Below are 27,826 nucleotides of genomic sequence, written 5' to 3' on the forward strand. Positions count from 1 at the left end.
GACTTGCCCCAGTTTCAAGGGCCTTCAAATTTGTAGGTTCCACAGTGTAAAGAGCAGGAACCCAATAATGACCAAAAATGAGTCAAACAGTTACTTTATTTATGTTCAGGTAAAAACATGAACCTGATGCAGTAAATTATTGCAGATCTTAGAAACCAGCACATGAACGATTGGGCCAGGAAAGCACAGTGGCGCCCTCCTCTGGCCACTGGCTGCAGATGCACACCTTTTTTTTTCCAAGCCAGCAGTGCAAGAAAAAAAAAAAAAAAAACTACAGCAAGAAATAAAGACCATAGAAAATAAAAAAGAAAAGCAGACATTCTCACCTCAAACAGGGTGTGAAACTGCATATAAATTTGACTCCATAAGTGAACTTGAAATGCTATCTGGCCATAAAACAATAAAATGAGACCAGTCAAAATTGTGTGCCCGGCTACATTGTGTGTTGAGGGTTGCTCAAGGTAACCCTACAAATCTGATAGGGCCCAACAGAAAGACGCTAATACTAGCAAAATAAGAGCAAAACACCTGAACCAGATCAACACACCGGTTACAACTTTTCATCGGAGCTGAATGAAGCTCTATAAAGGTGGAGGCCAGAATACAATCCAATTTATGTAAGGAGAAGAAAATGGTTCATATGCGTTCATCATTACCCACATTCAACCAACTGTAATTTAAGCGCGGACAAACGGGAGGGAATGCTAACGGAGAGTGAACACGCACACACACGACAGGTTGGAAACAGTGAGACGTGGGGTGGCGACAAAATAAGAGCGCAGACGGACAAATGGAGGGAGATGACAAAAACAAGGAGCTATTCTATCAAATGTATAGAATGAGCAAAGTCTGCAAATTTGTCTGTACAAATGATCTTTGGAGCTAAAGTAAACCTAGCTTGCTTGATGGACCCTCCCCACCCTCCCCTCACACCCACATTGTCCACTTTGGAGAGGAGAAATCCCTTTTTTTCTTTTTTTTTTCCTTTTTTTAAATATCACACAGCAATGCAATTTAAAATATCACCCAGTTGTTTTCATCATTTTTAACATTACTCAACTACTGATATAGGTTTAACTCTCTTTATGTTTTAACAATTGTGTCATGGAACACCTTTCTATTTTTTTATTCTTTTAAATATTTTTTGGAGAGTCGGGGCAGCAAATATATATTTAAAGTTTTTCTGCAAGCTGCTTCTCTAACAAGAAGGCTGTACATGAAGCCTTAATGTATGTGGTTACAAAAAAAAAACCTTAGAAGTGAAGTCATATATTCAGTCGCTGAAGAAGGCATCTGAATGTGAGATGTGGCGAGATCATGAAAGGTGGAAAGACTGTTGGCCCTCGCGAGCTGCCGTCAACAGTTTCTCTCGCATGATCTCAATGCTGGAGTAGTCAGGCAGCTTCAGGTAGTTGACGCAGGTCATGACTGAAGGGAGGAACTCATCTGGGTTCTCAGTGGACTCGAATGTCTTCCTCACAATCGTCAAAGGGGGGTTCAGGCTACGGAAACCTGAGCGGAACAGTGAAGCCTTGTGATTGGCGCCGACATAGTACAGACATGCTCCGCAATCCCAAAGAGACGTGTACGTGAGTGAATGTGCGCGTGCCAACTCACCTCCAACGGGCAGTCTTGGGCTTCCCGTGACAAACTGCAGAAAAAGTCTCTGTTGCTCTGCGTCGAAGCTGCTCAACACTTCAAACAGGAACCGCACTGCCCGGCTGTAGGGTGATGAGGTCAATATTTAATTTGAAACTCTCCATCTCATGTTTGCGAGCTCTGAGTTGAATTAGAATCAGGGTAAAATTTGCGAGCAGGGCAAATGCAAGTTCACCTGTCATGTGTGTAGCCGTGATCCGGCCGACAGCACTCCATCAGGGTCTTGACGTCCCACGTCTCCGATTTACTGCCGCACAGCAACTGGTCAAGCTACAGGGAGAGACGAGTACACTTGAAGATGCGAGAACAAGGTCGATGAGGGGTATTTTACGAAACTCCTTTTACTAGGTGGGTGGAGAGACTTACCTCTTCTGGATAGAAATACTGGAGGTGATGTAGTGGGAAGACTGACTCAAAGCCTTCCCTAAAAGACTCAAACTGTCTTGACACTCCTTCATTGAGAGTCCAGTACACCACCAACTAGTAGAACGAGGGGGAAAAAAAAGTTGGTTTTGCAAACTACTGCCCTTTGTTCTTGCTTATCCACTAAAAAAGACAAGGACGGAATAGTGGTGCCATACCCTGAGATACTCCTCAAGGTTGTAGATGGTGACAGGCACATCTTTCCCACCCTTTTTCAGCTCAATGTTGGGGAACCCTGGGAGAGTGAAGTCCAAACCCAGGTCCTCCACAATGCAGCCATTCATATTGAGGCTCTCCAATGCCTGTTGTAACGTCTCCCTTGTCTGCAAGCAAATACATGAAAAGGTTACTCCTTTGTGTATGAAGTCCACATGACAAGAACAAAATATAAGGTTACGGAAACAGACATCAAGACTATCCCAATTGCCGAAGTTCTGTCATGGAATATTCAACAAAACAAAAATCACGCTGCCCTGATTAACACACACACACACACACACACACAAAAAAAAAAGCAAGTCTACCTGAGCGCGATCCTGCTCAAGCCTCTTCTTCTGACGAATAATATCCTCCAAGTGCAGGATGGATTTCGCAACATCAGGATCAATGTTGACCAGGTCATGGGAGTTTATAGATGTCTCATGTCGCAACATCCACTTATAAAATGGCAGCCCCAGTGGCAGGTCCAGCTGGTAATAAAACAAAGCAAAAATCCATTTGAAGAACAGATTTCATTCAGTGCCAAGTCAGGTGCCAAGACTGGCATGTGTGAACCCTTACATACTGTTCATCTTTCATGCAGACATGATTATTCGGGGGAAAAACTTTAAGAGGGAATTCTATTTCTGAATGAGGTTCTAACACAAAATATGGCAAAAGTGAAGCGCTGTGAATACTTTCCAGATGCATGTTAAATTCAACCCAAACAGTATGTAAGGGGTAAAGGTGTCAGAGAAAACAGCACTATTCATTTCTCACAAGTCTGAAGTCCATGATGGCTTTGGCCATGAGCTTTCCCAAAAAGCGAAACTTCATTTTGATTTTGGCGATGTGTGCTGGTTTGGTTGTCCTGCCAAACGGAACCGCAAAGAGCCCTCTGGTACTGAACATGTACTTCATTCCTTCTTGGCTTCCTAGTCCAAACGAAACATGGAAAAAGGGAGTGAGGTAAAAGCAACAGCATATTTCGATTACAAGCAGCGGTTTCACTAACAAGTGGAGACAATGTGTTACAGAAAAGGACGCGTAGGGTGATACCTTTCGGGTTGGTCAGAGTGACCTCTTCACCCCTCCACAAACCGAGGTCAGCCCGCTGTAGCTCTTGTGAAACTAGAGCGTAGAACTCCAGAGTGGGGCCGAGACCCGTGCCCACCTGGAGAACGAGGACACTTATGACATTCAAGTTCACCCTCTTCTTTATAATGAAATACTGCACTGTTTTGTTAGTGCAGGTTAGTGACAGACGACCGAGCACTCATGAAGAGAGAACTCAATCGTACATCCACCAGTATACAAACACTGATTGACTAAAGCCCCATGGTAGCATCATCAATTTCAAATACCTCATTCTCATACTGAATTTCCAACATTGCACGTGAACTTCCCAGGTCCTGCATTACAGACTCCGCCTGCTTGAGCAGCTCATCTCGGTTTATCGTCCTCTGAAAGAATAGGACACAAAATTACATTTGAAGAAACAGACAGGACAATGTAAAGTTTCTTTGAAGGCCAAATGTGACATTAGTTACAAGTTACAAGATTGAATAAAACACCTTTTTCCTGTCAAGACGTGGTGCAACTCTACTGTCCTGAGAATCTGATTGGTTTATCTCAGGATTAGTGTCCAGTAAGCGCTGCATGGCTCGGTCGCGATCAAAAGCCGTTACGTAGAACAACATCTGCCGTGTATCAAACGGGAAGAAGAAAGGGCTGCGGAGAAAACACAACGTGAGAGAATGGTCAGAGTCCAATTTGCAACTACTATGACACGATGAAAAGGGCAAACATTTACCAAGTCTTTCCGAGCTCTATGAGCCAAGTTGGGATGTTCCCGGTCATAATAACAAGAGGGTCTTGGAGCTGACGGTTGGCTTTGGCAGTCAGCTTACTGTTAATGAACTCACTGGTGGCGATGATTTCCTTACACACGGCATTCTGCAAAAACAATTTTATTAAAGGCATGTCAAAATATGTTTCGTGTAGGCAATGACATGAACAGCTCAGCTGACCACTTTTGATGCATTGACCAAAAGTTAATCAAGTAGAGCTGCTTTAAATCAACCGGTGGGGAAAACCTGACAGTACACATTGTTCTTGGGGACTTACATCATATAAGTAGAACCAGTATCTACTGATTGAGTGCAGAACCCTCAGCAGCAGGTTGACGTCTAACGAGGGGTCATCAAAGGTGATGTTCTCTGGAGGCTCTGAAATGAGGTATGTCTCTAAGGGATTGATGACGCTGGGACACACACCATCTGGAAATAATAGAGAACGCCATTGTTATATTTACATTTTAGCACTCGTAGCATTTGCCCATGTGAATCTTGTAGTGATTTCTAAGCCCTTGCTCAAGTGCAGATTATTTTTTTTAACAGACAAAGGCAACTGCCGTTCACTGCGAAGAACTAGAGATCCTCACCATGCCACAGCTCATCCTGCTTCTTGGCATTACGGGGAGAGGTTTTTGTGGGTGCAGTTTGGGCTCTGCCCCTCTTCCCTCCCACAGCATCTTTGCTGCCGTCTTCATCCTCTCGAACGGGCTTATACCTGAGAGCAGAATCAAATCAGATGTTTACCTCGAGTAGGGTGGATTTCATCTTACACTCCTTCCTGTAGTCTTGTTCGGAAAACTGACCATATTGTATGCGTTTTGGTCCAAATGCCTGCTCGCCCCAGTGGGTTTGCTTCATCGTCTGTGGACTCCCTTTCTTCTTCTGCCTGAAGGCTGTACTGTCGCACAGCCTGGTAAACTGTCATGTTGTATGGCAGCAAGTGGTCACCAATGTAGAACTGCAGTCTATGACGTACACTGCCTGAATTCAGGAACTGTGCAGCCTGTATAAGATTACATGAGGGTCAATGCCAAAGCAATTATTAGAGATGAGCAAGAAAAAAAAAAAAAAAAGAAACAAGTCCATGGCCATTTTGAATTGTGTGATTCACATACCAGTGACTCGTCTATTTCATCATCCGAACCATCGTCATCACTATCTTCATCCTCTTCTCTGATTCGGCCGTACCCTTTATACAAAAATTGGTTACAGCTCAATTGCAACAACAGACGACCCTTGAGAGAATGCATCAATTAGCGGATGGTCCCCCTCATCAGCAAGGAGGCAAAAATTGTCACTCACCTCTGACCACAAGGTATCTCTCAATGGCTTGCACCAGGGCCAGAGGGTCTATCTTCACCGGGCCTCCTTTCCACTGTTTAACATTAGTGCAGTCTGGATGCCTCTGCAACTGACACTTGAGCTGATGTGTGTTGAAGAATTTAAGTGCCTGTGAGCCTCTGGAGAAGCATATTCGCTTGATTAAACTCACATATAGATATGGAATTAGTTTAGGGTTGAATAAAATGGTGATCAAAGGACCAAGCAACTGACCTGCTTCCATTGCCATTGCCACTGGGGAAATCGTGCACTTTGACAGGGAACTGCTCCATTTGACTCAGACAGCTGTTCATTTTGTGAACCAGAGCCAGAAAAGGCCCATTTTCGGTTGGGTCCAGAGAACTTTCAGGCTCTGTTCCTGGGGCCTGTAAACCACATAGCAGGAGAACATTTTTTATTTTATTTTTTAAAGGTAAACCAAAAAAGACCTTGTTGCATGCTTTGATCTTTCAAAAGGAGTCTTCTATTCTCACCGGGCAGCCGATAAAGACATGGAGGAACCGTTTGAGTCGCAAATCTCGACTGAGCACGTCTCTGTCTGTGTGGGAGGTTAGATAAAGCAGAAGCTGCTTTACCAACCCACTGTGTTGAATCTCAAAAGAGGACACATCGGACTCAGACACGATACTGGAGATCTCCGAAAGACACTCCAAACCGCCATCCACCTATGAAAGGGAACATCAAATATCAGGCATTACCTGTAGCTAACTAGCCCATGTGAGAAAGTGTGCATGCTATACCTGCAGGTTGAGCTGCTCGGTGGATGTGCAAAGCCTCTGAAGTACATTCAATGCAGGGTTGCTGCCATCTACATTTTCAGAGTTGAAGTACCGCTCTACAAACTTGTTGGCCTGTTCTTTGATCCAGGCCTTGATTTTATCTCTGCCAAAACACGGGAGGGAAAAAAAACAGTTCAATAATCAAATATAAACATGAGCACACATACATTAAACGTCATAATTCCACATTACATCAAAGATTCTGTTGGGATCATACCTGTTATTTGAGACAGAGTCCTTGGGCGGTGCCCTTGCCAGGCCACTCACCCCAGCTGTACGTGAGGGCTCAGAGTTGGCATTATTGGTTTGGGCACCCAGTTTGCCCCAGGTCTTGGGATTGAGACTGGCCAAGAAGGATGATTTGGGCGACTGGGTACTTGTGGGGCTTTTAGCTGCAGAGAAAACATACTTCAAGTTAAGAACATGCACAAAAGCATATAATTTGACTGGACCAATGTCATTCTATTTCTTTTGACAAACGCTGCAGGTTGTGTGGTGTGTGCACTAAAACACTAACAAGACGATTGGACAGACTCTCAAAAGAACATCTTACCCTGATTGTCTACTTTATCATCATCCCTTGGTGGCGAGTATTTAGGCCTTCTGGGCCCCCTCTTGGGTAATCGTTTTCTCTTCAGGACATCACTTAACCTCCTGAGAATAGACAATAGGAGCATGGTAAATATGGTTAGTACTGCGACAGATTTAAAAGAAAAACATTGTTGCACTACGACATCTGTTGACTTTTTCAAATACAAAGTCAAGTGTTTCTAAAGCTGGCTAGTTGTGTCATTTTGAAAATGGGACACGTGACAGAAAATTGCCTTTTAATTGCTTGTACACTTGGTCCTAGGATAATAATGGAACCGTTATGCTAGGCTAAGCATTGGCTCAGTGGCAGAGAGAACAATGAAATGTTATAGTCCCGTGAAACCATGGTTTAACATTTTACTCCTGTTCATATAGCGTGCCTTTCTGGAAATGCATGAAATGCACAATTTAATATTGCTTAGTGTAGCTTGAATTATTCATTTCATTCTATTTTTTACTTTCATTCTTTAAACATAGACCCAGAGTTGCACGCCAATTTTGATGCATGTGTACCATACAATTGAATATTTAATCATTTGGCCTGTCCAATAATAAGTTCATGTTTGTCAAAATTGGAATCAGTTCCATTATTTTACTTAGAAAAAACAGACCCTTTCAAAAAAAACTTGTTTTAATCAATTTATGTTAATTAAGGCCTCAAATTCATTGTGGTCAATGACAATGTGTGAATCTTTGTGTAGATTGGTTGAGGAAAACAATGACATTTTACTGTTTTATTGTAATTTGAAGGTTCTTTTTGTACCAGATTTTTAATAAGGAACATAACATAAAAGCATAACATCCCACACAAAAAGCAGAAGCCGTCATCTGATTTTCAACATTTTGTTCAGGTTGACGAAATAAAGAATATCAAATTCTACTCACCCTTGCGGACTGAGGTCCAGTGAGTCATCCATGCTGTGCTGGAAGCTCGGAGAACCCAAGTCAGGCGTCGTATTATTGGCGGCTGTGGTGGACGTAGTGCTAATGGTTGTAGTACACAAACTGGTACTACTGCTGGGGGAAGCCTTGGGTGGGGAAGTAACTAGAAAACTCTCAGACTCTGCCAAGTTTTTAACCTGATGCATTACACCTGTAGAGCAAAATACAAAAGCAGGCCTTGACATGAGTCGCTCTGAGCTGACAGTTCTGGGAAGAAATGTTGGCATAAAAAAAATAAATAAAGGATGCTTTTGTAAACATGTTCCTTTCTCATTGGGTTGCATTCAGTGACTAAAACTATAAGTATTTTGTTTCCCGAGGAGAATAAGAATAATTCTGCACCTATGTTCCTCAGCTGGCAGAGGAGGCTCCTGTGTCGCTCACAGAACATTTGGTGCCGTGTCCGTTTTACACGTTGGATCTTTTTATGGCGTGCTATTCACTTTGGTTTTAACAGTATATAAACCTACTTTGCCGCAAAATCATTTTGTGCACAATAACATATCACAGAGAAATCTAAGACAATTACCTTCTCTCCTGAAATAGACACTGAAGACATCAGGGAGCTTCTGCATGAGGATCTCAGCCATCTGCAGAGACCCCACAACAATCTTCAGGTCCTGGCTTGATAGCATGGAGGCAATGTGACTGGAGGGGAGAAAAATAAACAAACATGAGTCAATTATATATAATAATAAAATTTAAAAAAAAAAGACCACCTTAATAAATGTGGTCCTTTTAAATGGCACCTTCTAAATTTAGTTTATTCATAAATGAAAACAGCAATTCAAATCCTTACCTGGACACTGCATGGTTCCTCAACACATCCTTCAGCAGCTCTGCATCAGCAAAGTAGATGATCCTGAGGATGGCTCTAAGGCACTTGTGTCTAACTGCAGGTCCAGCAGAGGAGCTGTACACTTCATACAAGACCCCAAATAGAGTTTTGATAAAACATTTAGCCAGCTCGGGATCTTCTTTCATCAGCTGGGCTCGTGCATCTTCTCGCCTAACTTCCTGGTGGCTCCCTGGAGAAAAGGGCAACACCATTTTAAACTTGCTTGAAAGCCACAGCAAACATTCCTAATTACAACTAGAGACATTTGAGGCTGATGTGCATAGCTCAGATGGACTACTTCTTAACGTAACTGAAACAAATGCATCAAGAGTTTATTTGAGAGAAAATACAGTACAAACTGTTGTGTTTTAGAAACTTAGTCAAGATGATTACCGGAGTTGGGATTTGCAAGTGGATTTGGCTTCCTCTGGATACCACGTGCCGTTCCGGTGTCTTCATTGATCTGCTGCATAGAGTTAAAGTCAATTGTGTACACACGACCCAGAGTTGACAAGCTGATCTCATCTTCCCCATTCTGGTGGGCTGTCTGTAGGACAAGACAATCACCATACACGGCCATAATTAGAAGTGGATTACAATAAATGTGATATTTAATTATGATGATTCACAATGCAATCAATACTTTAGGACAAATGTACCAGGGTGCTATAATGGCAGTCTTTCAGCATTTCAAAATTTGCTTAAAGTGGGTCATTACCTCAATAATGCGGCTGTCGATGCGATTGTAAGGGTGCCACAGCCCTCTATCATCCCGCCACTGCCATATGACTCCTTCCGTCGTTTGGGCGCTGCCCTTCTTCAGCATTAAATCGACTGCAAAGATGCCCTCTCGAGGAAGGCAGGGCATCAGCTCACTAGATGGAGAACAAGTTTTAGATTGCTGTAGAACTACTTTAAGATTCCTGAGGTGTCATGAAGACATTAGTGTAATTGAGAATATTAAAAATGTATGTATGCTTGTGTCAATAAAAGGTTGTGTCATACTGGTCTAGTCATAATGGCATCAGTGTTTTAATATGGAAAAGGAAGAGACAATATGTTATGCTATGGGGAGGAGGAAGAGAAAAAAAAAATCTATGTTACCATATTAGGGAGGTCAATTCGTAGAGCTCTTGAGGGCTGCGTGGTACAAGTTCAATCTGTTCCTGGCAGCTGCCATTTGATGCCCCACACAAGAGGAAGCGCAACGTTTCTGCTATGTCTGTTGAAAAGGGGGAAAAAATAAGAAATGCAGTGAGCATCCAGCTCATACTAATTGGAATAAAGTGTCATACAATTTGGAATAAAGTGTGTGTTAACAAAACACAAACGTTTTACAACTCAAGATAATCAAAATCTGCATACCTGTAATGAATTGAGGTCCAGGGGGTTATCAGAGACTAAATTAAAGTGTGAACCATAAGGGTGCGAGGGTTAAGGGGACTGACACTCACTTTGTTTCATGAGCTGAACTGCCAAGCAGGGACAGTTGGAACACATGAGGGAAAACATGCGCACAACCATGATGAACATCCCAGAGCTAAGTATAGGTGGTGTCACTACTAGCAGCTGCTGAATGTTGGTCAAAAGGTCTCGTGATGCCACTTCTTGCAGCAAGTTCTGTTGATTCAAACGTAATAATTGGCTTGGATTAAAATTAGTGAGAGAAACATAGCACTAAATAAATCAGGAAAAAGTTCAGAATAAACCTCCTCGTGTTGAAAATTATCCACCAGTCGAGCAAAACAGAGGCAAGTGCTCTCAACAGACTTTTTGTCCTGCGGGGGAATTTAAAACCAAAACACATTTTACACCAAACATTTCATTCTTGGCATATTTTCAAATAAATGACATATCACCATGAATGAAATCCATGTGACATGTGTAACGGTGTCATTTTTCTCAGTGACTTTGTGAAGCAGTTTATTTTACCTGATGTGCAAGTCTCTGAGTCAACAGAGGCAGAGAATCAGCAACAAAGTGGAACTCATCAGGTGTAATGCTCTGGCAGCAGTTGGCTGCTATGGCCAAGGCATTCCTCTGTGCATTGATGCTGAAGAATTCCAGGTAGAGTAGGCAGTCAGCAAGCCCTCCCTGTGAGAAATGACAGGAAATTATTGCAAGGCAGTTTGGGAGTGGCAGTGACGACAGACAAGATATTTTACGTGACACACTTACCGCCTGCAAAATTGCTTTGCTGTGTCGCCTCGACAGCATTTCCAAGGCAGTCAGGGCCTGCTCAGCTACGTCAATGAACTGGATCACCTGAAGCTGCATAAATGACATTCCACGTATAAAAATGTCATCTTACCTATCGCAAGATAGTTACAAAGTTGGGGGCCTCCTGTCTTACCTTCTCCAGGAAGACAGGAATAGCATCAACCACTACAGCTGAAGACCTGGGCAGGGCCTCCATCATGTATGTGAGTGCACGGGAGGCATGATTCATCTGGAGAAATTTGCATTAGAATAAAGAGGTTGGAAAGAAGAAAGCCAGTGATGAAGTTTCAGTCTACTTACAATATCGAAGTTATGCTCCATTTGCAAAAGTGTAATCTGTGAAAGGAAGCAGAACAACAAATAGAAGCATTTGTCAAAATGAATAATAAGGTCTTAGGTTCATATGAAAAGCCAGTCCATTTGTCTCCGCAAAAGTGTCCAAGTCAAACTAGATTTAACTCACCAAAGCGGGCACGACGCTTTTGACAGGAAATCCACCAAGTGTCTCTTCATTGCCCATTACCAACAGCTGGCACATCTCAATAGCAGCTTGGAGCTGCTGAGACTCATCACCTGTGGCCTGCAGACCTTGCAGTAACTGCTGAGCCTTGGAGCCTGGACAAAGAATGGACAAGTTTTCAATTCATTCTTCTTACGGGTTGACTAAAGTCACAGAGATGCAGAGATAAGAGGGTACTGCATACTGGCACCACTGCCGATGGTCCTGTGAAAGAGCTGTGACATCCGAGGTCCCAGGGGGCCAAATAGATGTGGGGGGAGACCCCTGGCCTCTAGTAAAGCTAAGAAAACACCACCAAAGTGGCAGGTTAAATCAATATGCATGCATAGGCAGAATGATTAAAAAGATATGTGGTAACCAAATGTTGAGTTTGAATGTTGAACTGAGGTACCTTGAAGCCTTCCCATTTCCGAGTCATCAGATTCACTCTCTCCAGAGGTGGTCATGCCTACTGCTCCAGTAACTGAACTCGAAGCTGGAAAGATAAATCATAGCCATTTAGTTTGTGAGGAGATAAATACAAAGTCATGACTAAACTTATTTTAAGTTGAGTTTGTCAACGCAATGACTACAAATAAAATGGTTAAGTAGGTACCTGAGGCGCCCTGTGATGCCTCATCAGTGCGAGCGGCCGACGAGTTTGCCCCATCCTGGTTGTTGTCGGAGTCAGCCATTTTCTCCTGCCGGCGAGCGTCAGCTGCCCCACGCTTGCCCAGGCCTGAGCCCCGCCGACTGTAATAAGCAGAATCAATATGAGCCACCACGGAATAATTCAGCATGTTCAGGGTTCAGGATGTTCATGTGGGTCAAGGTTGTCAATTTATTCTTGCAGTTTAAGAATTTACAGAGCACATTTATTCAAACAAATTTTCTTCAGTCAAATTCAAGTTGAAGGCATGCATGCATGCATATATATATATATATATATATATATATATATATATATATATATATATATATATATATATATATATATATATATATATATATATATATATATATATATATATATATATATATATATATATATATATATATATATATATATATATATATATATATATATATATATATCAAGTTTATAATATACCTGGTGCTGGCACAGGAGCCCGTGGTCTTCTGACGTGTGCTCCGCCGAAAGCTGGGGAGCTCTGCTGGAGGAGACTCGCTGCGCTTTTTAGTGGATTCTCTCAAACCTTGGGTAAACAATGGTGACATTTAAATATTGGTGAAACATTATGCAGGGATTTGTAAGATTGATGTCAAAATCATATAGCCGTGCCACAAGTGAAACTGTACTTTCAGTTCGTAAAAGTCAATGTCTGTGACACTGGCAAGACAGGAGAGTGGTATTAATAGCACCCGGGGCAGTATGACAGACTTGCTAGACTGAATGAAGTCATAGTTCATTTCTTCAAAAAGGATAAAACATCAGATTATGATACCAAATGCTAAAAAAATCAGACTATTCCTTTGTGTCCTTTGCAAATGACAAAAATAAAATCTTGCATGAAATTGACATTACTCAAAACAAAATGTCTCCCACAACTAAGCAAAGACAGGGATTTGTACTGATTTACTTACCATTAACGCTGTGAATACGGTACAGTGTTATGGTATCAGATGATAACGGATGAACAAAATGAGAGCTGCAGTTCTAAACAGAGTGGTGTGTCTCTGCATGTCTGCAAACATAACCGAGTCAACTGATAGGTTGATAACCAAGCCAACTTAGGAGGAGCCTCCCTTTTTGGGCCCAAAGCCCAAGCCACTGAGCCCACCCTGCTAATAACAGTGGGACCCAAGAAACATTTGCACAGGTACGCCTCGCATCCAACCTTCCTTACAACAGCCTATTACATTAGGTAATAGATTCGCTGTTTTGAGTTCAAGTACAGAAAAGCTCAAATGTTACCGTGAGAGGGAATCAAAGGGTTTTAACTATATCCCTAAAAGGTGCTGGCTGCATGTGTATGATGTGGTGGTAGTGTGCACACATATGCAGTGTGTCAATTGAATCAGGCAATAGACATTGTGGATGCAAAATTCAATTAAAATACTAAGTGTTCCAATGTGCAACCACATAACTATGAGGCAAAACCCCAGACCGTCCAAGTTAGAAAACTATGAAAACATGTCTCTCAAGTTTGGTCTGTCTGTGGCTTTGTGGGACGGAACCTACTCACATCAGCAATGTCACATCACAGCATGAGAGACCTCAGCTTTATGCAATGTGAACACGCACAAGACTGAAGAGCTAAAATCATACCCCCAAGATAAACTATTCTCTCTGCAAAGTACAAAACATTTTCTACATCCTCATGAAGTATGGCTATAGCAGAGCCCTCAAAAATCTTGAACACACTCTTATAAAAGTGTTGAAAATCTCATATAAAAAGGTAGTTCTTTTGTTCAGACTTTTGTTGTTTGTCTGAACAAAAGAACTACCTTATATAATATACGGAGACATTATGAATCCAAATGTTGAATTTATTTATATTTTTTTAGAATTGTTCAGGTTTAGACAAAGTTTCTGTAAACGCTTCCCTGTCACGCCACACAGAATAAGAACAATAAAAAAAGATATGGAAGTTGAAAGCACAAAATAAACCTGATGGGTCATATTAAGAATTGTTGCGTGTGGCTTGTGCGTCGACCACATAACCTGAATCATGTTTTTTTTTTTTATAAAAATAAAAAAAAATCTAATTTGCTTTATGTCAAGGGGAGTTTGAAAACTCTGTTTTTACCATGACATGCTGCAAAAAAAAAATAACACAGCCAAGATTGTTGTATTATACACGGTATGCATTCAGGAAAGCTATCCAAACATTCCGAAGAACATTGAGTTGGAGTAAAACTAAAAAAACGACACATACCCTTGCATGGAAGCTGTCAAGACAATTCAGTTGTGTATTATCTATTCTAAGTATTTCAATAACGGTAACTCACGTGCAAGTTTCGCTTGTAATCCAGACGGTCCTGGTTTGGATGTCTCAGTTTTGGACGATGCAGTTAGAGACAGTTTGGGTTTTGGCAGATTGACTTTTGGGTTGAAGCGTGTTGCCCACTCAAACTTTGAAGAGCTGGACTTGGCCTGTTCCTTGTCACGGGTGCTACGGCGAGGAGAGGGGCTAGAGGCGGAGCGAGATCGACGTGCCTTTGTCTGGTCTTTGCCCTGTTTGACTCGGGCACCTGGCGTTGTGGCACTATTTGTGCCTGTAGTGGAAGAGGAGGAGGAAGTTGAGGCAGAAGAGGATGAGTCTGTCACGTTGCTGCACCCAGCTTTGGCTGAGGCGGCCGATTTTGACGCCAGCTTGGTGGGTTTAACAGTTCTGCCCTCTGTACTATTGGAGAGGGACACGGTGGTGCTTCTTAGACCTGGATGAGAATCAGCTTTCTTCCGTTTCTGGACCGGTGAGGCCCCAGTGGCCCCACTTTTCTTACTCTGTCCTCTACCCGAGGATGCAGGTGCTTCTGCAGCTAGTGACCTCTTCTTAGCTGTGTTTTTCCTGGTCTCTGAGGTATTATCTCTGGGTAAGGGCTGGGATTTGGCCTTTTTTGTTAGTGGCGGTCCTAACGTGCTAATTTGGTCTGGAGCTTCACTTCGCTTGAGTCCTTGGGTGCCTTCGCTCTTGGACTGATGGCTTTGTCGCTCTTGTTCGGATGTCCCTGCAGCTTCTGGGTCGTCTTGCAGTACAAAAGATGCCACGGACAGCGCAAGTCCGCTTCTGCCAGTTTGGAAGGAAAATGACAAAATGTGATCTAAGAAACGAGTTGTTCTCAAACAAAAACAAATGTCATAGAACACTCTTAGAACAAGATGTACATCATACACATTTCAAAACAAACTCGAGCAAAGAAGTACCAAGAGTAAAGGACGGTACCTTTTTGAGCTGTGGCCTCTGGTCTGGCCAGTGACTGAGCTGCTTGTGGCTTTGGAAGCCTTGGATATGGGCCTTCTACTTTCAGGTGGGGAATTTACTTTTTGTTTGACCTGCTCTGACTGCAACCTGTAAGGGTGGAAATACAAGCGGAAGAAACAGTGTGGGTCTTTGTACTTGGGACATACAGGGATATTTAATCCAAATAAATCATCTTTGCCAAGTGCTTTCAAAGAATAGCTTTGTCAAGCATGGTAAACTTAAAACATGAGATCAGTCATATTTTAGATACGACTCGTGAAGAAGGAACCTCTAAGACTGAACACAAACTAGTACAGCAAGATGGTCAACCAGTTATTTTTTGTATTTATATATGTTCTTATTTCACAACCAAGAAAACCAAAATTATTTGTAGAGTAGAATTTTAACTAACTTTAAGTACATTTAGTGTGTACCTGAACTAGCCAATCTTGTGATAAAAATGTACACGAGCAGCACATGTACCGCCCCAGTTACTTTCAAGTGAACAGAGCAAGTCCCATCTTTCAATATATTTCCCCTTTTTGTCTCAAAACACAATAGAGGCAACTTGGATCAATTACTGTTACTATGAGAAGTTAGTTAAACAGTATAAAGATCTATTCAACAAAACCTACCTTCCTGCGACAGTGTGGTCTTGTGGCTGGGCCGCAGCAGTGTTCCTCTGTGAACGGCGCAGTGACCCCCCTGGATTGGAATTAGGCCGGTTGGACATTGGCACCTCTCTCCTGAAGGGACATACCCTTTCTAGACACTACCATTCACTGCAATCAAAGAGAGAATTGTCACAAAATAACACAAGTGTTTGGGAAATATATTATTTGACCATTAGTACAGCTTCATTTATTTCTATTCGGCAAACAAACAAAGCAACCATTACAGGATGATCTACCTGAAGGCTGTATTTTAGCAGATGATTGCTTTTGATATATTTTGACTTAATTGACCTATTGCCATGCAGGGCTCATGTGGTGAAGAAATTTACATACATTGTTTCTCCTCATTGATGCTCATTGATCATATGCATGTCTTTACAGAGACTGAATCATGCGTAAACTTGATTTGATTATACGTGCTAAATCATTAAAAATACATGGGCTATTTATTACATGTCTTCAAAGAAATTTAAAAACGGATGTGCTTAAGTATTGCAAGGGGTGTTTCATGTTTTGAATAGGGACACAGTATTATCAACTAATACAAAAACACATCTCAAAACAACTTTAACTGCCGTTTTAGACAAAGAGCACCGATATTCCAAGCGTGAAAAAAATCCTGAAATAAGAGCTCCTAAAAATACGCCATAGAAAGCTCACAAGGCCATTTTAGGCCCTCACTGACAGTGCATCCTGGTCTTTGTTTATTCGCCCATTCGGATGAACCACGCTCACTTTTTCTGTTAACTTCCAACGTTGTCTGCGACATTAAACCAACCGGAGTGAACTCCGATGCGCCAGTAATAAAACAACGGAGTCTATTCAGTTGCCAAAGCCCTGATAAGAGGTCTGAATTTCTGACGTAGTTCTCTAGACGCCGACTAGCATGTTAAGCTAGTACCTTACATTTACCACGGAATTTGCCCCTTTTTTGTACACTGCCCACACGTTAAGAACCCCAAACCGAAACAGGTCAACGATTGTGTGGATAATGGCTGTTATTACGACACGTTGTTAGTAAACGCACACACGACAGTCAATCGGCTAAAGTATAGCAGCTAATGGAGCAATGGGTTGATTAAATGCGTAGTTGGCGTACCGGTGTGTCAATCTTTCAAGCAGAAGCTCTCAACGAAACTCACTTAGCCTTTTCGTTGTTTTTCCTCGTACAATCGACTTCGTTGGTATCATTACCGGTTATTCTTAAGTACTGTCGAGACGGGGCCTTTTTGACAGGATACACATTCGATCGCCAAACAATCCGGTTAGCGACATATATTGAACACGGTAGCAGCAGCGAAGGCGATTAATGACACAGGGCTAGCGAACAAGCTGCAATCAAACAAGCAGCTAAATTGTTATATATACACCGATTATCGTGACAATTCGGTTCTATATGCTCTAGCTAACAACTATAACTGTCACAGGACTCTCGCGCAAGTTTCCCTTACATGACGTACTGTTTTGTGATGATCGAACAACCACGGAAAACAGATGAAAACATATGAAATCAGTTACCAGGCATATCCAGCATCTCTTCCGAAAGTGTCGACGTTAACACACAACTTGCAAGTATGGCTAACTGAGGTTAGCTAGCTAAGGATCACTGTTTTCCGAGCTGACAGAAGGCCAACAATGTCCTACTCTCAGTGACGCCAACTCGCGTTTGTCTTTAATGTTTCAGAAGCAGACACAAGTTGTCCGAACACGCGTCCGCATCGTAACTTACATATCAAACATTTAAAACGGTGGGGGGGGGGACGAATGCAATATTTAAGCACCTTGGCCCTGACGACCAGGTTGTTAACGCATTATTCCAAGGCTAAAGCTAGCTTAGCTTGATACGATGGCAAACGCTTCCAATTTGTTTACTGGCAAACACCACAGTCGGCTGACACAGATGGCTTACCATGGCTCCGTTATCGTTTGCCACTAGCTAAGATAGTTTCCCAATACAAAATAAAATGCCGACTTTCGAAATCAAATGAAGTACAACGGGAGTGTCGTGAGCGGTGGTTAACACTGAACGTTGACAAACCAAACAAGAGGGTTACAGCTACCAGCTAACACTGGCACACAGGCTAATTTATATTAGCATGCCTTGTTGTTGCTAGCTTGCTTTTTGTCAGCAAGACGAGATGTTGTTCCCTGAACTGCAGATTCCCTGCACCAATCAAACGATGTATATTAGGCTCCGACCGAGTCGTACTGAATTAAGTGTACGAGCTCGTTTTCTAGGTGATATCCACCAGTAGGTTCACGTAAGCTAGCAAAACGAAATGGCCTCTGATACCTTAAGACACAAAAACAGAAAAGCACAGACGGTATTCGAGACCTTAAACAAAGAGTACAGCGTTATCTCCTATCCTTTTCGTTTATGGATCTTTTCGACGGGTCTGAAGGCTGTTGGGCCAAGTGTCATTGAAAACCGAACATTTGCCTTAATGGGGTTACCTATTTCTTCCAGTGTTGTAGTTGTAACAGATAGTGCACCAGCTTCTCTGTTTTCTCTCTCCCTCTCTCTCTCTTTCAGTCCCTCTTCTAGCCCTAATAATGTCAAATAAACTTGACAACTGTGCTATACATCCGCCTGATTCATCCGCGTAGGGACTAGATTTTTCTGACGTTAGCTAAGCTTCCGGTTAGAACCGCATTAAAACGCTATTGCTGAATTTTACTTCATCCCTTTCTAACTATATGTCATCTATGTGATGCAAGACGCACATTTAATTTCTATGGCATGGAAGAAAAATAGATTTCACACTGCATTCATTACATTTTGACAAGAGCAGCGTTCAACACAATAAAATTATCTCCAAAGTCTCCAATGGTCTATTTATGCAGTCGTGCAGAAGTAATCCTGCAAATTATAGACATTTAAACGAATTGCCTTTCAAGCCAATTCTCCAATGTTGTAATTATGCAGTAGTACAACAGTATTACTGCGATTGAACGAGTTTAATATAAAATAAAAATCAAATCATCACCAGACATTTTTTTATCAGTTTAAAACGCTGCAATGCGTTATGTGGATTTAAGACTTGATTAAAAAAAAACAAAAAAAAACCAATCACGGAGTGTGACTTCGTAACAAGGTCAATGGTCAATTGTCGCGTTTGCTTCCTGTTTATGTTTATGAGTAAACAGCTCCTGCAATCTCTGCTGGAGAAGGTCGGTACTGCGGTCTCAACATGTTCTACCAGCAGAGGGCGCAACACGGCAAAGAAAAGTGCCAGCCCGTCAGATGGTGCGAGTAGGCGGGGGATCAAGTCGGTAACGTGTGCAAAACAAGTGCTGTCATTTTGTTTCCCATTTCAGGCCTTCAGACTACAACACATTTCAGACACATCAGGAAAAAGTCATACATCACCTGAAACCTGCACAGGCAAGCAGCAATACCGTAAGACAGAGGTAGGCCTTTGTAATTGTATTTCTTTGTTCCTACACGAGACCAGTTTAACAGATGGTACAAGAACGCATGGGAATCTGAACAGCTATGTGATCAGGTCGAGGATGTGTTTGTTTTATAACTGCCATTATGTAATGTTACACGTGACGATCAAGATGATGTCATTTTTGTTTTTACTGTATAGAATATATGTATATGTAGAAATACAAGGCAAGCACATTTAGGGTCATGTTCAGCTAGCTTGCTTGCTATGTTGAATGATCTGCTATGACATGACCACACAGAATTCGACTTGACGGTATTGCTCTATTATTAGACTCCATAGCCCGGATACTGCGTTCTCAGCTACCTCACTGACGACGACAAAAAATGTTAATTACATAACAATATAGGATCAGTCTGCCACAACACTTCCTGAATACCACACAAGTAGCTAGGCCCAAGTCTGAGGCAGAATGGTGGCTGGAATGAACTGCCGCTCGTTTTGTTTTTTTCCCTCATTCCCAGCCTCGAGCTCGTCTTTGTGGGCCAGTGATGCAACGAGAGTGACGCAGCAGTGGCTGCAGCTCTTAAAGCTACTAACTATACATGGCGATGCAAGAATCATGGCTCCTGTGCTAGCGGCTTGTCCCACAGACAGCATTTAGACAACATCGAAGAGAGACGATGGTAAACGCTTGATCCAGCGCAAAGCTAGAACGAGACTTGTGGTCTCAAATGCCACGAGGATTCCCGAGGCTGCACATTCAACAACCGCTGCACCTTTGGGTAAGCAACTTGAGTCTTCTTGTTGTGGTGACATGGAAAGATCTCGGCGATGATTGTAGCGTGTGACTGGTTTGTCGTTGGAGATGAGGCCTAGCCGTAACTGCTTTTTTAAACGTGTACTGCTGCCTAGTTGACTTTCAGTATCAGTTAAATACAGATCATTTTATTTGAGAATGCACGCGTTGGCAGATTGGTCAGGAAACGCCCTGATTTCAAGGTCGCTCCACATTTAAGCCGACGGGAGAATCTGTCCAGGCCAAAAAGTGCGCAGCAGAATACCTTTTCTGACTTAAGCACATGGGAGGAGACTATGCCCCTAAATTCTTAGCATTATTTGCAAGTTAAGTTTCTTCATTCTTAATAGGTCACTTTTTGTAGAGGATCCAGCATGACCATATGTATTTGCTGATGTATAGTCGTTCAAATCGGCATACAAACGTAGACAGTGAGTAAGGAGGTATTTGCCAAATATTTTACTGTAACAAGAACTTTGTTTGCGTCACGCAGCGGCTGACAAAACAGGTCAGTTATTTTATATGACTAACAGAAGACAAAAATAGGAACAATACCATGGCGAGAACTTTAACATCAGTAAAAAGCAGTGAAATAATAGCTGATGGCTAAACAACTTCAAATTTGCTTTGTGTTAGTTAAAAAAATACTTTTGATAGCATTAAAAATACATTTTGAACGTTTTTAATCACTAGAACAATTGACCATGAAACGGACCATTCTAGCAGTTTTCCTTCAAAACCAATTGAAATTAATGGCAATTTTGTATAACCTTCCATTTCTTTACATATACTGATAGAAATTGCATCTTAGTGAGCATCTGTCAGACACGTATCCAAGTATCAATACCTTGAAATAGGGCGAAGTATCGGCCAGCTACAATACCTGGTATCGGTACTCGCCCTAAGTATTTTCATTTATATCCAGGACTTTTCAAATGTCTGAGGGCACCAAATGATTTGTGGTTTATAATTGAATCATTTTGGAGTCTAAAAATATCACACTTAAGTGAGGGTGTTCCTTGTCGAATCTTGCCAAACCCCAAAGGCTTCAGCGCCTTTCAGTCAAACATTGACATTCTATCATATTAAATGGTGAAGAATTAAATAATTTTATGACACGAGACTTTTTTCCAACTTAAAAGCGCATTTCCTCATGCAGATTTAGGCTTTGAGTTTGAAAACGCCATTCACAAACAAGTACAGTTTGTTTTGGATCATGTTGTTTTTAATTTGACCAATGGGGTTGTGAAATCCGGTAAGCAACTCACCGCGTGTGTGGCAATCAGTGCTAAGTCAAGTTAGTAACACCGGGTAACAACAAGTGGAGCCGTGGTGAAGTGAGGAGCAACCATCTGGTGAAAAAGCACAAACTTCTGGTTAATGTAACGTACGTCTTGTGTTTAATTAGCGTCTGTCATTTCTGAACTGTACTTCATGCAGTGAGTTTGGGTGATCAGTCTTTGTTTGACACGTGCTGGTTTCTTTTTATGAATAGTCGTAAGTGGTCAGAGTTGCGCTTAGCCATCTTGAAGCGACGGAATACAATGTCATGTGACACCCCTTCCCACACAGCCCCCGTTTTCCTCTTCAAAGGCTCAGAGTGCCATAGTGGGTTCAATTTGAGCCCCCTCCCCTTTCGTCTGCAGTGCTGACGCATCGGCTGCATGTGCATCAACCAACAGCCTCTATGTCGGCTTACTATATGGCGCCAGTATCAGAACAGTTTTACTCCAAGCATTTAGTTGCCGTGCTCGTTGAAATTCCGAGTGAAAACATTCAGAGCTGCAGAGCTGGGATATAAATTAGGACTACTCCTGCCGCCATCTTCTCTTTCTGGTTCTGCTTTACTAACCACTGCTTCTGTGTTAGCACAGGCGAAAAAGGGCTTGTGTGTACGTTGGTAGCATACTGTTGCACCACGTGACACTGTGCATGAAATAAGCATGTACATTATTATTTTTGCTTAGTAGTGGATTGCAGCTGAAAAGCTGGTGGATTCATGAGGTGTTTATGTATAGCAAAGGAGGACTCCTGCTACTGTGGCTCAGAGCTTGCATGACGTAGCACACAGCATCACTCAGTGCAAAGAATGTGTCGCTTACCACGGCTAGCACAAAGGCGAGCCCATCCTCCAGTATAGCTACACGCTGTGGAAGGGCAGAAGAAGGCTAGCCTGAGAAAAGAAAACCAGGACCGATCCACTTTTGGACTTGGCTACACACAAATGAAGGCAAAGGACAAGGAAGCTGGAGACATCAGCATATGGAAAGGGAGATGAGCAAGGAGGTTTGGAAAGACTCTGCTTTTGATAGCCATGCTGTTCACTGACTTCTGTCGTATTTCCGCTAAAATATGTATTCTTGTAAAATAGGTTTGAGATGTATAGAAAAATGCCCCCGAACATTTTCTCTGACTTGCAGAGGTTCCATAGTTAATCTCAATGTGCATTTGTTGTTGAAGCCCGCCATAGAGATTTGCTTAGTTCATGTAGATGTTTTTGGCTGTTTTGTTTGAAAAGAGAGTAAATAGACATTTAAAGTTTGGGGTGGGGTGGATTTGATATAATAATTATGTAATTAAATGTAATGAAAAATATTCCCCTAAGTGTTCCTGTGTAGTTAAACATTGTGTAATTATCAGAGCTCTGAATAGATGGAAAAACTTGTGCTCAACCTGTGGGATCAAAAATTTGTATCCTAATTTTTTTTTTCAGAGGCCTATTGGAGAGAGTGGACAATGACGTTGGTTATATTTCCAAAATGGTGTCCATATTGTATTTCTTGCACGACTAAAAATGTTACAATATAATGGAACATTTTCCTTCAAGTGCTTTAGTTGAAACAAATTTGAATACATGGTTTGTTCACATAGTAACAATTTCATGTTTTGATGAATCATCCTCCATAGTGACGGTGAATGTGTTTTTGTTTTGTTTTCACTAGGTTACAGTCATGTTTTGATTGTTTTGGGAGTTTTTTCTATTTATATACGAAAACAAATAAGTCACTTATGATGAATAGGGCAACGTAGAGCAAATATAGAGTCAATGAAGAACGTTGACCTAGTCTCACTGTGTCGTCATTACTGCCATCTAGTGCTCCGATATGCGCTAAATTTGGTCAAGGGTCTTTATGTCGTTGTGGATTTATATTTTCACAATCATTTGTAAGACTAATGTAAATTGTTCTCTCTGTTGTTGTTTTTTAGATGGCTGCTATTTGTTGCTTCAGTTAGAACCTGATGGATAGTTTTCACCCTCACACCGTGCTCAGCAAGCTTAATGAGCAGCGCTCACAAGGCCTTTTCTGTGATGTGACTATTGTAGTGGAGGATGTAAAGTTCCGTGCCCACAAGAACATCCTGGCAGCTTGCAGTGGCTACTTCAAGAATGCTCTGACAAATGAGACGTGGAGTTCTAGCCGTGTGCTGGAACTGATGGACCTTAAATCCGAAGTTTTTGCCTGCGTCCTCAACTTTATCTACTCAGCAAAGGTGACATCGTCTAGTGTCGAGGACAAGAAGGCGCTAATAGCGGCAGGGAAAAGACTCGGCATTCCCTTTTTAGAGAAGCTCGCAGGGCAAGAGAAAAAGGAAAACCAAGCAGACTCCGTTAAATCCACAGATCGAAGCACAGCTAGTGTGCTTAAAAAAAACAGGGATGAGGCCAGCAGACCTGAGGAGATTGATGGTTCTAGAGGACCAAGAATCACCAATGCCTTCTCAATCACTGAAGTGTGTCCCGGGAACAATCCATTCACCCCACTGGAAGAAGGTCGGCAGTCACCAGATGAGGGGCTCCCAGCAAGTTGCCCAAAATCCTCCTACTTCAATGGGATTAATGAGTCTCACACCTTCTTGGACCACTCATATGCTGTGAACCAAGTACCCGAAGAAATAGGTCAGACAAATCAATGGGATGGCAAGAAGGAGTTAGTAATACTGCCAAAGCGAACTAATTACCGGAATTCAGGTCCACTCAAGAAGCGCCACAGGCTCAGAGGTGCTGTGTTTCGAAGTTTATTTCCAACACATACTGAACCCCACACGGAAAAATATGATACGTTAATGACCCCAATATTACCTGAGGGAGTGACGGCAGCACAGAATGAACAAGAAAAGACCAGCAACGCAGTCATTCCTTTTTCCACCAGCTATGTCCAAGAGGCGTCGAGTCTTTCGACTCTTCCAGCGGAGGACAGCATCTCAATCTACGGATGTAAACGTTGTCCAGAAGTATTCACAAGTGAATATCTCTTAGCAACTCACTCCAAGGTACATCAGAAATATTCCGATAGTCCTTTGTTTTGCAAGTTTTGTGACAAAAAATTTATTCGTCCAAAACGGCTACGCAACCATGAGCAAAACTGCCCGAGGGTTGTGAGTGCAAAGCCGGAACAAGATTTCAGTGAGATAGCTGTCACAGAGGGGGATCTCGATTCAGTTAGCGCATTGAGCGAGGAGGCCATCAGAACACAGTTTCCTCCGGTGACCGACCCCCTTCTTGAAGCTCAATTAGAGGCCCCCAAAGATGGACATAAGAAAAGGTTAGGTGGCAGTCAGAGAAGATACAACTGCAGTGTATGTAAACGGGTGTATATAACACTTTCCAGTCTGAAGAGGCATGAAAACGTACATTCCTGGCAGAGGGCTTATCCCTGTCACTACTGTAATAAAGTGTTTGCATTGGCCGAGTACCGTACCAAACATGAGATCTGGCATACGGGCGAACGCCGCTATCAGTGTATTTTCTGCCTGGAAACGTTCATGACCTATTATATCTTAAAAAACCATCAAAAGTCTTTCCACGGGATTGATCCCTCACTAGCCATTAAGCGGAAATCTGCCAATGGTGGTCTGAAAGCCAGTGTCTACCCAATTAAGCTGTACAGGCTTCTGCCTATGAAGTTTAGGAAAAGACGATATAAGACATACAGTCAGACGTATTCGGAGGGTGACGACGCAGACTATCAAGGACAACTTGACAATAATCCTCTCGGACCTCAGTTTGAAGGAAACAGCATGAGCGGCTGCCCCGATGGTGGTTCATTGCCTTTGACTTTCATGACAACCACAACGATGGTAGCTCCTGTCATGCCCCGCATCAGCTTTGACAAGTCCTACACAATGGACCAAAGTTTGCACCACAGTTATCCCCAGGGAGGAAAAGACACTGAGAATAGTTCACCTTTCATTAACATTGACTATACAGTCCCTGAATCAGATGCGGAAAGTTGCCCGACGGATAATAAAGGTAGCTCTCTTGACGTCCTTAACTCGCATCACATCAGTCCAAATGTAACATTCCTAAACTCACTGAACACCGTGGAAAAGCTCAGCGAGTTATCCGCTTCTGCAAAACGAGTCGAGAAAATGACGAAGGAAATGCTTCGCTCGAATACCGAAAAAGTGAGTCATGAGAAGACGGCGGGCTCCAAAACAGCTACCTACATTGCCAAACCTGTGTGCCCGGGTCCATCTGCAGATGGTGATGCCATGCCTTTGTGCCAGATTACTGTCAAAATAGGCGATGAAGCCATCATCCGCCGCAGAATCAAAGGCTCCAACCTCTTCCCAAGAAGGAAAAAGAGAGAAATGAAGAAACTGGGTGAGATGGAGGGGCAAAGTCCACTCCATTCAGATGACAAGTTGGAAAGCTCCAGGCGCCGCTTCAGACCAGACATCTCAAGTTTATTATCTGAGACTCACGAAGATCCCAATGACTGCGACATGGCTGATGAGCTTTGGCGTCCCTACTATTCTTACAAATCAAAAAAGAAGAGAAAGAAGCTAAAATTCAAGCACAGGCGAGCTTTGTATCACGAGTACAAAGAGCCCGTAAGAACTGACGCCGGTGCCAGCGAGGCCCGATCGGACAGTTGGCAAACACCAGACAGTATCTCAGGTGGGGGAGATGTGAAACGGAGTCTTCATAGGAGTTGCAGCCCAAGGACAACCTACAACTGTGACATTTGCGACAGCTCTTTTATCACCGAGACGGGTTTAAGAGCTCACGTTATTGGTTCTCACCCCTATTTCTGTCACACCTGCGGTAAACAAGGTCCCCCGGGCGAGACGCCTAGCGGCAATGATTACATTTGCAACAGTTGTATGGAAAAGGGCTCCTGCTTTGACAATTCAACCCGAAGCCCCAACCCGGAGAAGAAGTTTCACTGTTCCTTCTGTCCACAGCGGTTTCTCTACCTTGCCACCAAGAGAAGCCATGAGAAAAAGCACCAGGAGACAACTGGGGAGGGTTATACCATCCAACCATCTTTGGAATACTTGGATAACAAAAAGGACTGCATCAAAACAGAGGAGGAGGATGACAATCAAGAAAGTTCTGACACGCAATATGAGGAAGGAGTACATTTCCCCTTGAAGATACCTAAAACTGAGGATACCTCTGAGTTAATAACTCAACATCAGGACATTATGTGCGTGCGCATTAAAAGTCCGACATCGCCACAGAGCGAGACAATGTTCACTTTGACTCCGCCCTCAAAAAAGCAAAAAGTGAAACAGAAAACAAAAAAGCTAATCAATTCACCACATTCTTTAGATCTAGCTTTAACACCTCAAGCTAGGCACAAAGACGGTTTGGAAGCAAACAGTGTAAATGATCAAGAGATGTCCTCCAAACTGTCAACAAAAGATGCATCGGACTTTAAAGATAACCACATTTCAGCACACAAGCCGGAGAAAAGGATGTGTAAAGACGAACCGTTTTTCTAAATCACTTTAACCTTGAAAACTTACAGAAAGTGAGATTCATTAAGTTCGAATCACTTCTGTGAGTAACTGTACAGTACTAAAATTGTAATGTTTTTGCAGCAGAGCTTGACAAAATGTTTCTAAAGAACACTGAATATTAATGTCTAATGTCTGCAGGAATTTTATCCTCGAGTGACTATAATGTAATTTATATAGGTTGTGAAGACCTGACACATTTTTGTTTAATTGTTTATGCATCACTTGCAAAGAAATCATGTGACCTGGCTGGAAGATTTAAAAATAAAAAGAGCCGTTTACAAGAAGCCAGTTGGAATAGTGTTATTAAGAAATGTTTGCTTTTCCCGAGGATGAATTGGATACAGTAGGACATTGAGGGCTATGCTTTAACTATGTCAGAAAAGCAACAAGCTTTGTATGATTTCTTGGACTCCCATGCCGTTATAATTGAACATAGAGGGTTGCACTTTATACTTAAACTTGTGTTTCAATAATTCAATTGCAAACTGATGGAATGTGTCATTCTTTTCCTTTTCTGACACAGCACTTGTAAGTTGAAACGTTTGATATATTCCGTGTATAAACTGTATGAAATTTAAATAAAATATTCATGGATCAAGCAGTTACGTCTTGTTTGTTTGAAATCATCTCTCATAGTTAAGTCATACATTAACTGAAAGAGGAGAAATCTTTACAAAAGTAAATAATCCCTCAAATATAAAAGTGGTTACCAGTCCCTTGTCAGAAAAAGAAAATCAACATCTTTCATTGCCCTCATCCCTTCCACGTTGAGACAAAATCTTCAGATGTCATGACTTTTCCATTCAGCATTTTCCTCTGAAGTATACATATTTGTTCATTTAATATAGAACAACAGCAACTTGGATGTGGCAGAAATTAAACTTGTTTCTATGCAGCAGCAGCAGCAGCAGCAAAGCGTCAAACACAGAAACACTCTTC

General features: G+C 42.2%; 2 protein-coding genes across 6 annotated transcripts; one reads left to right on the plus strand and one right to left on the minus strand.

Annotated features, from left to right (window-relative positions):
- Positions 1-78: 78 nt before the first annotated feature.
- On the minus strand, positions 79-18,561 carry trip12 (thyroid hormone receptor interactor 12). 5 transcript variants are annotated; one of them, XM_061281110.1, is made up of 42 exons: positions 18,401-18,561; positions 15,908-16,054; positions 15,255-15,380; positions 14,320-15,098; positions 12,458-12,563; positions 11,963-12,099; positions 11,759-11,842; positions 11,552-11,647; positions 11,311-11,462; positions 11,148-11,183; positions 10,981-11,076; positions 10,806-10,898; positions 10,560-10,721; positions 10,337-10,405; positions 10,082-10,247; positions 9,732-9,849; positions 9,346-9,502; positions 9,021-9,093; positions 8,589-8,817; positions 8,319-8,437; positions 7,733-7,940; positions 6,810-6,910; positions 6,474-6,648; positions 6,218-6,359; positions 5,951-6,142; positions 5,691-5,842; positions 5,439-5,596; positions 5,252-5,325; positions 4,940-5,139; positions 4,724-4,851; positions 4,408-4,559; positions 4,094-4,236; positions 3,855-4,011; positions 3,645-3,743; positions 3,340-3,454; positions 3,061-3,215; positions 2,607-2,771; positions 2,241-2,405; positions 2,026-2,139; positions 1,835-1,929; positions 1,618-1,721; positions 79-1,512 (listed from the first exon to the last, which is right to left on the minus strand). In XM_061281110.1, the coding sequence occupies exons 2-42, from the start codon at positions 16,003-16,005 to the stop codon at positions 1,316-1,318; spliced, it is 6,087 nt and encodes a 2,028-aa protein (XP_061137094.1). In that variant the 5' UTR covers positions 16,006-16,054; positions 18,401-18,561; the 3' UTR covers positions 79-1,315. The 5 variants fall into 5 exon arrangements, with proteins under 5 accessions (XP_061137094.1, XP_061137090.1, XP_061137093.1 ...); XM_061281106.1 differs by having other exon boundaries at positions 9,021-9,174; XM_061281109.1 differs by having other exon boundaries at positions 9,021-9,174; positions 18,282-18,531.
- Positions 18,562-19,137: 576 nt separating this feature from the next.
- On the plus strand, positions 19,138-27,488 carry zbtb38 (zinc finger and BTB domain containing 38). Its single transcript, XM_061280579.1, has 3 exons — positions 19,138-19,193; positions 19,265-19,346; positions 23,372-27,488. Exons 1-3 carry the CDS (start codon positions 19,138-19,140, stop codon positions 26,867-26,869), a joined length of 3,636 nt encoding a protein of 1,211 aa, XP_061136563.1. The 3' UTR covers positions 26,870-27,488.
- Positions 27,489-27,826: the final 338 nt, after the last annotated feature.

This window comes from Syngnathus typhle, linkage group LG6, assembly GCF_033458585.1.
Source record: "Syngnathus typhle isolate RoL2023-S1 ecotype Sweden linkage group LG6, RoL_Styp_1.0, whole genome shotgun sequence".
Taxonomy (NCBI): Eukaryota; Metazoa; Chordata; class Actinopteri; order Syngnathiformes; family Syngnathidae; genus Syngnathus; species Syngnathus typhle.

Bases quoted from the DNA above. Each gene is read 5' to 3' on its own strand.
- zbtb38 (XM_061280579.1), top strand. From the start codon at position 19,138: ATGTTCTACCAGCAGAGGGCGCAACACGGCAAAGAAAAGTGCCAGCCC. The intron at 19,194-19,264 runs GTGCGAGTAGGC...TTCCCATTTCAG, and splicing joins AAGTGCCAGCCCGTCAGATG to GCCTTCAGACTACAACACAT. The intron at 19,347-23,371 runs GTAAGACAGAGG...TGCTTCAGTTAG, and splicing joins CACAGGCAAGCAGCAATACC to AACCTGATGGATAGTTTTCA.
- trip12 (XM_061281106.1), bottom strand. From the start codon at position 16,005: ATGTCCAACCGGCCTAATTCCAATCCAGGGGGGTCACTGCGCCGTTCA. The intron at 9,503-9,731 runs GTAACATAGATT...TTCTCCATCTAG, and splicing joins GAATTGACCTCCCTAATATG to TGAGCTGATGCCCTGCCTTC. The intron at 1,513-1,617 runs GTGAGTTGGCAC...TGTTCCGCTCAG, and splicing joins CCCAAGACTGCCCGTTGGAG to GTTTCCGTAGCCTGAACCCC.